The sequence below is a fragment of the Ctenocephalides felis genome, unplaced genomic scaffold (genome assembly GCF_003426905.1).
Source record: "Ctenocephalides felis isolate EL2017-DRISC unplaced genomic scaffold, ASM342690v1 CF-g0.4_SCAFFOLD_00845, whole genome shotgun sequence".
Lineage (NCBI taxonomy): Eukaryota > Metazoa > Arthropoda > Insecta > Siphonaptera > Pulicidae > Ctenocephalides > Ctenocephalides felis.
In genome coordinates, this window is record NW_020536999.1 from 19,400,077 (window position 1) to 19,412,443 (window position 12,367).

General features: G+C 29.5%; 2 protein-coding genes across 2 annotated transcripts; both read left to right on the plus strand.

Moving 5' to 3' along the window:
* The first annotated feature begins 43 nt into the window (after positions 1-43).
* LOC113380039 (HEAT repeat-containing protein 1 homolog) lies at positions 44-6,912 on the plus strand. Its single transcript, XM_026619572.1, is given in 4 exon segments — positions 44-1,387; positions 1,555-3,590; positions 3,593-6,497; positions 6,620-6,912. Coding segments are annotated over 4 exon segments (6,303 nt in total). The 5' UTR covers positions 44-218; the 3' UTR covers positions 6,813-6,912.
* A 574-nt stretch (positions 6,913-7,486) lies between these two features.
* LOC113363713 (elongator complex protein 5-like) lies at positions 7,487-8,309 on the plus strand. Its single transcript, XM_026606195.1, has one exon. It carries the CDS (start codon positions 7,500-7,502, stop codon positions 8,307-8,309), a length of 810 nt encoding a protein of 269 aa, XP_026461980.1. The 5' UTR covers positions 7,487-7,499.
* Positions 8,310-12,367: the final 4,058 nt, after the last annotated feature.

Consider the following 12,367-nt stretch of genomic DNA (forward strand, 5'->3'; position numbering starts at 1 on the left):
TTCTCATTGTACACTCCACGCTGTGACAAACACGTGTGTAACAAAATGTGAATTTTTAGTGTAAATATTGATTAAAATATTAATGTAGATATAAAAAGTAATTAATTAGTGTTGTTTCAGATATTGTGTACGTAACATCAGTTCTTAATAATAAACGTTAATAAATTACATGTTTTTATTAAGTGTTAAAATTTGAGGTTAGAATTATTATTATTACCATGGCTACTTCATTAGCAGCGCAATTAAAACGTTTGGCGACTCCCCAAACAAAATTATTAACTCAAGACAAAAAGAGAGCATCTTTTCTTTTCGATCCAAAGGAAGCCGCTACTAAAGATCGTGAAACAATATATGAAATTGGAATTAGTGGCTTAGAAGAATTAAAATTAAGAAACCCCAAATTTGAATTATTCGAATCAACTTTATTCAGTCCTTCATCGAAACAGTTTGAGAGGTCTGTACAGAGTGATGAAACCAACAAAAAGCTTAATAAGAATATTAAAAGATTCTTGCTTCTACTATCTCCTCACTTTTTACAACCAGCAGCTCACAAGTGCTTGGAATGGTTGATTAACAGGTTTTATATACACGATTTCAATAAAAACGAATTATTCATGTTAATTCTTCCATACCATGAAACTAGATATTTTGCAAGATGTCTCCAAATGTTAGATATATCAGAAAACTTAGATCGTTGGAATTGGTTAATGTCTGTTCAACAAGCTGGAGCACCTCTATCAAAAACAGCATTGCTTAATAGATGTGCAAATGATAATGTTATGTTGAAATTTGTTTGTGACATGACTGTCGATGGAATAAAGGAGCTTGAGAATAGGGCAAATACATTGACAACTATGTTTGCATTTTATTCTACATCGTTAGTTGGTGCCTTAGAATATAGTAAGGATATCTCAGAAACCCAGGCTACAACAATTTTACCTTCGTTGCTACGCGCATTGTCATCAGAAGTTAAAGACTTTGTAGCATCAGGATATTTAGTTATTGCTCAATTAGTTACAAAAACTAAATTATCCGAGAAGCTGTTGGAACAAATTGTGGTAAAAGTATCCCATGTTCAACATGTTGGCTTACGTACAGAAGCTGTGCTACTGTTAATGTTGATATATCACTCACAAAAAGATGTATTTTCTGGGGTTCCTTTACAAATGCTATCTAAATTAGCAAATTCTAAATGGTTCTCTATAGCTTTGGGGCAATTGGTTGCAAATGGTAATAATGTAATGCCTTTACTCTTACCATTGTTTAAGGAGGCCTTACTGCAGGCTCAGGCCGATACAGATGACTTGACAGATAGTTCAAAGACTTTTATTGCAAATTTGGTTTCAGAAATTAAGCTACCTAATGAAAATATAGAGTCGTTAATAAGGTAATAATTATATATAGTCAGTAATTCAAAATAAATTTATTTTAAGTATTGATGTTTTTGTATTATCATAATTTGTTTGACTATCACTATTTTTCTATACTTTGATATAAAATAAGTTTGTATTGATGAATGAATTTTTTTTATGATTATTGTTTTGCATATTTCAGATGCATAATTGACAATTTTAAAGGAAGTTCATTACCTGAAGAGATAATTAACCTTGACAGTGACTCAGAAATGGAGACAGATGAACCTGCAAACCCTCCAAAACACGTAGAATCTCAAAGCTGGTATAGAGAATGCTTGAAATCAATTGAGAGAAAGTATCCTGATTCTTTTGATGAGGTTGTGAAAAACATAATGCGCTCGCAAAAAAGTAGTAAAACGACAAAAACTTCTTTGAAAAATATTCTGGGGCTTCTGCCTAGCGCTTCCAATGGAATGGGTAGCAGTGCAAGCATGTTTGAAAACTTATATAGTCACCATCCAAGAATCCGATTAGCAGCTGTGAATTATATTGTAGCTAAATCAAATGAGATTGATATATCCAAAAATGAATTGTTGAAAAATTCTATGTTGGAACGACTGAATGACGAAAACCCTCGCATATGCAAGGCTGTTTTAGGATTGAAAGTTAGTACACTCTTAACTATTGTAAATTGGCCAGAGTTGCAAAATATTTTGATATCGATTTTAAATAAATCTTGTAAAGATCAAGATTGGTTAGTTGCTGTTCCTAACTCTTTAAAACTTTTGTGTTCATCATATACTGAAACTGATGAATTGAAAATACTTTGTGCTGTATTTCCATTTCTTTTGCCTTCATATGACAATGATGTTAACAAAGTACATATAATATTGCGATCTAATTTTGGTAACAATTGCAGTTTTATAAAAGAGCTTGCAAGTCTAATAGATAAACAACAGAAAGATTCAAAGATTATTTGTTCAAGTGTTTTTAATCTACTTGAAGAAAATAAAAAATTTAATACAATGTATTTAATTGACATTATGAGAGAATCCATTGATATGAGTAATGTTGTCAAATGTATATCATTATTATTACTAAAATCAAGCTTATCAACAGATATGAATCTTGAAATTAGTTGTTCAGCATTTGAATATGTTTTAGAACTAGTATCGGGTTCAGAAATGCGATTAATGAATAAAGGAGACGAACTAAATAAGGAAAATTTGCAACAGTGTTTGCGTAGTTGTCATAAAGGATCATTACCTGTTGAAATGTTTGTTTACTGTTTAAATGGATTTATACATAACTCAAATATAAATAACATTAAAAATATGAACCTATCAAATTATAATAATACAGCTAAGTTTTTAATATCACTATTTGAAGTTTTAATAACAGGATGCAGTCTTAATGACATAGAAATTGTAATGCAATATGCTCAGGTGTTAAATAACTTTTTTGCTAAATATGGACCAAGTATTAGCAAAAAATGCGAGTTTATCTCCAACTTCTTCAATTATTTGGAGTTAGAGTCTAATGGCTCTTCAGATAAAAGCATTAATATTAATCCAGAGTTACAACTTCGTTGCTTACGCCTAGTAAAAGCACTTTTGAAAAAAACAAAAGATGATTTAACTCCAGTTTTGGATTCAAGTATATTTATTCAAAACATCTTAATGTCATTGACTGATACTACAAATTGTATACGAAAAGCTGCAGTGGATTTAATTCAAACTCTACTTAAAAAAACTTATGAAAATAATGGAAACCACTATTATTTGTTGTCTCAATTGATGAATCATAAAGAAGAAATATTGTTGGATCCTGAACAGTTGCCTCTTGTTTTGTTTATAATACTATCACCAGAAAATCCAAGTAAAAAATCTGTACAAGCATCAAAACATAAATGTTTGAAACAAATATATGGATATATAACACATCGTAGTAATCCTTTGCATATAAGTAGCTCGATGTTGAAAATCTTTTCCCTTGTTAACTCAGAAGAAATATTGAGCGACATTAGCAAATTAGCATTGGAGGTTTTGGAATTTGGGAAAAACAATGATAAACCATTGGATAAACATAAGTCTTTAATTGTACAAAATATAATATATAGAATCAACAAACAGACAATTAAATCAATTAATCAAAATTCTGCTTTATGGATATTTCTTTTAAAATGCTTACAGTATCACAATAATCATGTCATTTTAGAAATGGAACAATTTCTAATGTTTGTAAATTACTTTTAGATCAAATTGATAATGATACTTACATGAATATACCAAAGAATTTACATGCCTCTCTCATATCACATGTCATAGACTCCGCAACAGATTCCGAAATGCCTACAATTATATCATCTGCTAGCAAGTTTATGAAACGTATAGAATTAGATGCAAATTTAATACAAAATGAATTACAATTGATGAGAGATGTTCAAAATCCTGAACCTGAAAATAAAGAACCTAGAAGGCGATCAAGAAGGATCAATGTAGCTCCAACACCTGCTTTATTATTAACAAGACCCTGGAAAAGAGGTGTAACATTGCTAGAGTTTGTGCAGAACAAGAAGAAAATAATTGACATTGAAAATATGTTGCCAATGGTCTTTGATGTTCTCAAACGATGTTTGGAATTTGATATACAAGCTCCAGTTGAATACACCAAACAACTATTATTATCATGCATCCTGCATTGTTGCAACAAAATATCTTCAGATGCGCGTGATATCAAAGAATTGCCTGATAATATTTTCAATATTGAATTAGTTGTACAGTGTATCAGGGCTACATCAAATCCTCAAACACATCACCATGCATTAATGCTTTTGTGTCAAATGGCCGAGATTGTACCAGATCAAGTATTACATAATATGATGGCAATTTTCACATTTATGGGTTCTTCGGTTTTACGTCATGATGATGCTTATAGTTTCCAAATTATAACAAAACTAATTGAAAGTGTTATTCCCAAACTAGTGGAGCACGATTTGGATAGTTTATCTGAGGATCAAGCTGTAACTTTGGAGAAAAACATTATTCCGTTACTGAGAGTTTTTGTTGGAGTTCTATTGGATATACCAGAACACAGAAGAATACCTTTATTTAAAAAATTAATTGATACTTTAGGTGCAGAACATTTTCTATGGTTGTTCCTTGGCTTAGTTTTTGAGTCTCAAGTTTTGCACGAAGAGAATAATAAAGATAAGACATCACAAAGGCGTTTGGATATTGCCAGCACACTAACAAGAGAATATGCACCAAATGTTATAATTCAAAGTTGTAACAAATTACTTATTTATGTAAAAACTTTACCCATTGATAAAGACAGCCATAGACCAGGGTCCATGGATAATACTTTAATATTCAATTACAATGTTCATACACCGAAACAATTAAGGCATTTCAAATACACTTTGATAACTTTCATAAGTGGTTTGATCTCTTCACCACTTTTTATGAATACCATAGCGGTCCTGAAGGAAGCAGAGATGTCTAAACTAGAAAGTTTATATAAAACTATGATAGTTAACACATTGACTTTCATACAATTATTGTCAAAAATCAGTGATAAAAGCATGGGAACACCACAAGCCAAGTATTGGAAAGTCATGCTTCATCATGCTTATGACATTTTGGATAGCGTGAACGGTCTGCTTTCAGCTGATATGTTCTTGTTAGTGACTAAGGGATTGATGTCTCACAATTTAGCTACAGTTCGGCGCAAAGCTATGGAGTTATTAATAAATAGGATACAACATAATATAACATTCTTTGATAATTGCAACAAAGAAACCTTATTTGGAGTATTGGAGCCTCTGACTAAAGTTATTGAAACTATAAGTGAGCAAACTGATGAAAATACTAATGTTTTGGAAATAGAAATGAATCAACAAACAGCATTACTAGCAATGAAACTGTTATCAAAGTTATTAGGACCTGTACAACCATTAAAATTCAAGCCAATATTATCTCTCGTTACTGGGTATACTGCACAACCAAATAATATTCAGCAAAATGTTTTATCATCAGTTGTTTTATGCTTAGCTGAGTTATGTAACAATTTGGGTTCAAATGCTATTGAAAATATACCTACAATTATGCCAGCTTTGATAAATATACTAAAATCACAAAACAGTGCTGAAACTGTAGATCTTTTATTATTGAGTACTATTACTGCATTGCAGAAAATAGTTGAATGCTTAGCACTATTTTTGAGTCCATACATAGAAAAAATAATGTATGAACTGGCTCTTCTAAAATGTAAATTTAATGAAGAAAATCAACAAAATTCTTCACTTCATGCTAAATTGAAAACTATATCAGGCAAAATATCTAGTGCATTGGCTCCTCGTGTTTTAATACCTGCAGTTAAGGAAAGTTACTTAAAATTGATCAAAAAGCGCAATTATAATGCTGTAGCATTTGTTATGAACACACTTTCAGAAAGTTTTGTAAATATATCAAATGCTGATTTTTCAGCACACCAAATTGACTTGACGAACTTCTTTTTGGAAGCTTTGCAGTTTAGAAGTGACATTGTTGAGGACAACATTACAGAAACTGAGATTGAAGCTGTTGAAAGTCACATATTCAATGCATTTGTATCTTTGGTTCTTAAATTATCTGAATCTTCATTCAAGCCTTTGTATTATAGGCTCTTTGACTGGGCTGCTACTAGCAGTTCTAATAAAAACCGTTCAATAACCTTTTATCGATTGTCAAATAATATAGCAGAAAGCTTAAAAGGTTTATTTGTTCTATTTGCTGGTTGTTTCATAAACAATGCTTGTGTATTATTAGATAGCTGCAATATAATAAAGACAGACAAACTGTATTTTGATGAACCAGAAAAATGTATAATTCTAGTTGAAAGCATTATGAAAACCTTGTATTCGGTATTTTTATACGACAGCCAGAATTTCATTAATAAAGAGAAGTTTGAAATAATAATGCAACCATTAGTTGATCAATTGGAAAATAACTTAGGCAATCTCACAGAATTGAGAGAAAGGGCAAAAAGAATTGTAATACCTTGCATTGCTCAGCTTGCTGTTGCTTGTGGTGATGATTCATTATGGAAACAATTGAATTATCAAGTATTATTGAAAACTAGACATTCTTCTTCAGAAATCAGGTATGATAGTCTTATATATGTATATATAAATATAAATATTTTTATATTTAATATATAAATATTTTATAATATAGTAATTGATCCCTTTTTATATTTATCATGGTATTAATTTCTATTTTCAGATTATGTGGTCTGGATGCCACTTGTGAAATAGCTCAAAAAGTTGGAGAAGATTTCTTACCTTTGTTGCCAGAGACGATTCCATTCTTAGCTGAACTTTTGGAAGACGAGGATACAGAAATTGAATCAAGTTGTCAGAAAGCTATACAACAATTAGAAGTTTCAATTGGTGAAACACTGCAAAAATATTTTTAAATAAATTATGAAAATAAAGGAGAAGTAAGCATTCTATTACAGCACTTACCATGCAAGTTGATGCTTGAAGTATATTTTTGAATTGTAAATATATTTAATATACGGATAAACAGTTTTTTATTTTTCATTAATGGAGCTTTAAATACAAGTATTTGAGTATAAGCCACAAGGTCATTTACTTTATTTTCATTTTAAAAATCTAAAATATAAATTATAATCTGTATACTATAGAACAATATACATTTTGTACTATAGTTTGCATTACTATGCAAATTTGCATACAATGTTAAATTGTATTCAAATATCATGTAAAAAAGTGACATAAACTACAATTTAATAAAATTGAAGGGTGATGTAAAATACATGTGTTATCAAAAGTCAAACATTCATCTGCAGAAAAATCGAAGAAAACATATTTAAATTTCGAAATTATAACCGACATAGTAATAAGCAATCTTTGTTTAAGTTGGCACTAATGGGGAGAACTTGTTGCATATTTCATATAGGTAATAAGTATAGGTTAAAATTTAAATTCATGTGTCAAAAAAGTAGAAAAACACTTTAACGCTTACATTTAAAATGAAATAATATCATTAAATCTAAAGTATCGGAAAACTGATAAAGCATTAATATATTATTATAAGAAGAATATATTGTTGTATATATACATGAATTATAAGTAAAGACATGTTGTCTGCTATATATGAAACTCCGTTTCCAAAACTCGTCCTAGTCGAAGACACTGTTAAGTTATGTGGTCAAAACCTATTTCTTTCTCTAGTTAGCACTCAAAGCAGTAAAAATTCTGTAAAGCTATTATGCTTAGAAAAACCTCCATCATATTACAAAGAGAAGTTGAAAGATGTGGACAACATACATTTGCATGATTGTTTCCATAACTTCGATGGTCTAAATGAAGTCTTTGAAGAAACGTCTAAATCCAGCACAAACACCGTAATTGTAATTGATTCTTTAGCAGAATGTTATATACTAATGAAAGATTTTTTCACACAACTCAGAAAATTATTAAGTAATAAATTTATTACTCAAATAATTACTCTGCTACACAGAGATTGTGTTCCTTCAAAAAATGTTTTAGTTGATCTTCATCATATATCAAATGCAATTATAGAAATCACTGATGGAAACAGCAATTCAAACACCTGTTCCTTACTGATTCGTAGACCAGGTAGGAAAGTAATCAAGGATACAATATCCTGCTGGGTTGATGAAAATCGAATGCTGCACTCCAAAAAGTTTACCCCCGTTGTTAAGAAATTGGCAGATAATCAAGATACATTACCATCCGGGTTGTCCACATTTAGAATTGAACTTAATGAAAATGAAAAAAAATCTAGAGACCAGGTTGTATTGCCATACACACAAATTGGTGCTGGTGATTCTGTTTCAAGTTCGGGAACTGGAAAAATTATATATGAACTAGAGGCTGCAGATGATTGGGATGAAGAAGACCCAGATGATGATTTAGATATTTAAAATAAATATATTTGTTAGGTCATATGGAACTTATACTTCAAATAAAATATATACTGAATATATTTTTCATATTTAAATATTAAAGAGCATCTTATTTAGAGCACATCTAGAAATTTTATTTTTTAACATCCACATGTCAAAATGTCAATTGTCAGTTGTCAAAGAGTTTTAAGGTTATGTATTTATTAGATCAGAAAATGCTGATGTTGTACAATCAATATATTAAAATAAATATTTATTTCTATGTAGTTACATTATGTGCATGTGATAGCTTGTTTTAATATATTATAGTTATAATATATCATAAAAATGTGATGTGTTTGTGTTATAGAAACTACTTCAATGGTGAGTTTATTATTTTTACCTAAGATTTTTACTGAAATTTGGTATTTAATAAATTGAAATATTATTATGCTTATTAATAATAAATTACTTAAGTATATTACATTCGCTTTCGATTATATTCTTTAATTCTGTCTCAATAGTTTGTACAAAATCATAAAATTTTTAGGTTATGTTAGGTTAAAACAATTTTGTTTTACCGGAAATTTTATAATTGCAATAATATTTAAGTGGCAAAACCAGTTATCTCAAATAGATTCTGGATTAAAAACTATTTTCTATAAATATAAAGAAAAACAATAATTACTAAATTACTATTGTAGGAATGATACATGAAAGACTTCGGCTTCCATAAGTTATAATTTTACATTATCTTTTTGATTACTTGTTCCTATTACTTTTTATTAACCCTTTCCACTCGCAAATTCCGAGATTTATATGAATTTTGCCGCCGGAGCGGCGGTATCCAAATGGAAAGGGTTGATTTACATATGATTTTGCATTTGCATATGATTTTGCAGATTATGTCTGAAAATTGTAGATTTATATTCTCATAAGGACATTCATTATCAAAAAAGAATCGAGTACAGAAAATCAAAAAGTTAACAATTTTACCTAGCATTTCTAAATCACTCCTTATTATTATAGCTAAGTGTTTTCTTCTGTTTTCCAAAAAATAACACAAAATGCTCCGTGAAATCATGTATAAATTTTTTGGAAAAATTATGGAAAAACTCCATAAGCTATTTTGACCGCCAAATTACATTTTTTTAACTTATCTTACACCGTTATCTTAAAAACTGAGTTACCGTTTTTGGCACTTTTTGCCCCGTATCTTTGGAACGGCTAGACCAGCCTTCGCCAAAAAATAATCAGCACGTCTCAATATCAATACGAATCGAATTTTTTTTGAATTATTCAAATCGGTTGATCGGTGTTCCCCAAATCGTCGACGAAAATTTGTATCCGCACATACACACACACACATATACCCATTTATTCTAAGGTATGCCAAAATGTTCAGAAACTTTTGAAACGTCAAGATTTAGAAGTTTATTGAACGGTATCTCAAAACAGATACTTTACTCTGCAAATATATTTACTTATTGTAAGTTAAAATTTTAAAGTCTTGATTTGAAATCTACTCTATTTTGAGTTAATTATTGAGTCAATTCCAATTGATGTAATAATCGGCATTGAAAGTATTTATAGATAGTGAATATATTTGTGTTGTATATTTATATTTATAAATAAAACAGAAGCTGCTCTTCGTTTTCTGATGTATTCTCACAATTTTGAAGTTAATAAATTACGCATCCCACACTTTGAAGCAGAATCTAATAAGAGTTGTATTGGGATAATCCATTAGGACAATTCATTTGGAATCTTATTAGATTCTATTTCAAAGTGTGGGTATTACATATTAAATTATTCCAATACGATTCATGTTAGATTTTCCTAAAATAATATGTTACTTAAAACAATCCAAATGCGACTCTTATTAGATATTCCTTTATTGATATATGGAAATTACATATTAAATTATTCCAATACGATTCATATTAGATTTTCCTATAAATAATATGTTACTTAAAATAATCCAAATGCAACTCTTATTAGATTTTCCTTTATTGATATATGAATTATAACATATTTATTAAATAAATCAGCAATAGTAAAGTTTTAAGAATTTTTTTTTAATCAGGAGCATTCAAATTGTCTGAAATATTTTTTACATCGCAAATTATTTTTTACATCGATGCGACTATGTTGATTATTTATATAAAACTCGTATATTTTATTAAATTATAGAAATTATAATGTGATCACTAATTCAGCACTTGTTTCTATTTTTTGCCTCGTGTTTAGATAATTCTGTAAAACGTAATCTTTATTATATATAAATTTCTCGCGCCAAACTTATGTTAGTTTAAGTGGGTGCCTTCCGAAGAAACAGGTGTGATATTATTATAATAAAGAATAATTGTAGTAAAATTGGTTTTATATGACTTAGAGAACAAATAATTTATTTTCATTTAAATTGTTGTTAGATATTTTTGGATTTTTATTTTGTGCGACAATATCTAAAATAGTTGACTTAAACGTAAGTTTAAATTTAGTGAAATTTTGTGTAATTAATTTTTATAGAAATTCTGCTTTTAGAAAATCTTTTTATTTCGAAATAAAGACGATGATCAAACTTTGTAGTGGACTGTAAATACTGATTTTGTATTAGAATTTTGTTTCAGATCGTTCATAATTATTATGAATTGTATTATTATGATGTTATTTCATAACATCAGAAATTACAATGTCTTATTCTCTATAAAAATCATTGAAATTTTTTTTATGCAAATACAGCATTAGGGCAGTTCCTTCGAACTTTTTTGCACCGCGCCCCCCTGCTCTGACAAAAAAAGTTGTTGCGCCCTTCCCATAATTTTTTCTACGGTTTAATTTTATAAATACTCAACTGATATTATCAGACTATAGTCTGATTTGTATACAAATTAATATTATGTGAAAATATGCATAAAAAGTAATTATTTTTTGTTTATTTTTTAATTTCATTTCAAAAATGTTGGGTTATTTTTGATAATAGTTTTCTGAAAACAGATTACGCTCCCTAAGGGGGCGCGTCCCACAGGTTGGAAACCGCTGCATTAGGGTTTTAATATTTTATAATGAAATATTGTATTATGCGGGCTCACAATTTTCCGTACTTGTTATATATTATCACAATATGAAATATAAAATATCTTATCCAAAATATATAACTCGCAAGGGGGCGACCATTAATCACGTGATTGATTTTTTAAGGATCTTTGGAACTCCTCTCCACTTTAGTGATACGTGGTGATAATCAAAATTACCTTCCTTCCCCACCAAACAACACATGTATTTTTAGTTATGAGAAAAAATTGTAAAGTTTTTGATTTTTATTTTTAAAAAGGTTTGGATATAAAAAAAATGCAGGTAAAAAATTAATACACGTGATATCTTACTATAGCCCTCTCTCCCCCACGTGATATTCCGTGATTTTTTTGTCAACCCCCTCTTTTTCCTGACAATCTCACGTGATTAATGGACACCCTCTAAGTTTAAATTTTTTGTCCAAAAATTCTGATAGTTATTAATTGAGAATTGTTTTGATTATGGTGATTGGTAAAGATCGTGAAGACTGTTTCGTTTTTTATCCCTGTTTATTTTTTATCCATGCATAACATATATTTAGTCTGCTAGGGGATGTCCATTATTTACGTGATCGATTTTTAAGGATTTTTGGACCCCTGCTTCATCCTTGGTGGTGACATTTAAAATTAGGCGAGAGAGGGGCTAATTTTAGTAACATGTACATTTAATTTAAAAAAAAATCCAAAAATTTTACGCCTTGGTTTCTCTTTTTATGTGATATTTTGTTAAACCTTCCCCCACTTTTAAGCCTTTGCCTTATGGACCCTTACTTTTTTTGTATACGGAATATTATTATATATGACTAGCAAACCCGACGAACTCCGTTTCGCCACCAGATGGTTTCGTGAGAAAGATGACATTTTTTGTTTGTTTTATATTTGAAAAGGAAAATTTTGATTTTATTACACAACAGTAATGAATTTATTTCGATTACAAAAATGAAGTGTTTTTTAGTTGAACTTCCCTAAGTAAATGAAAGTGATTTCGCAAATTATCCGTTTCATTGAAGTGCTCTTTGGTAA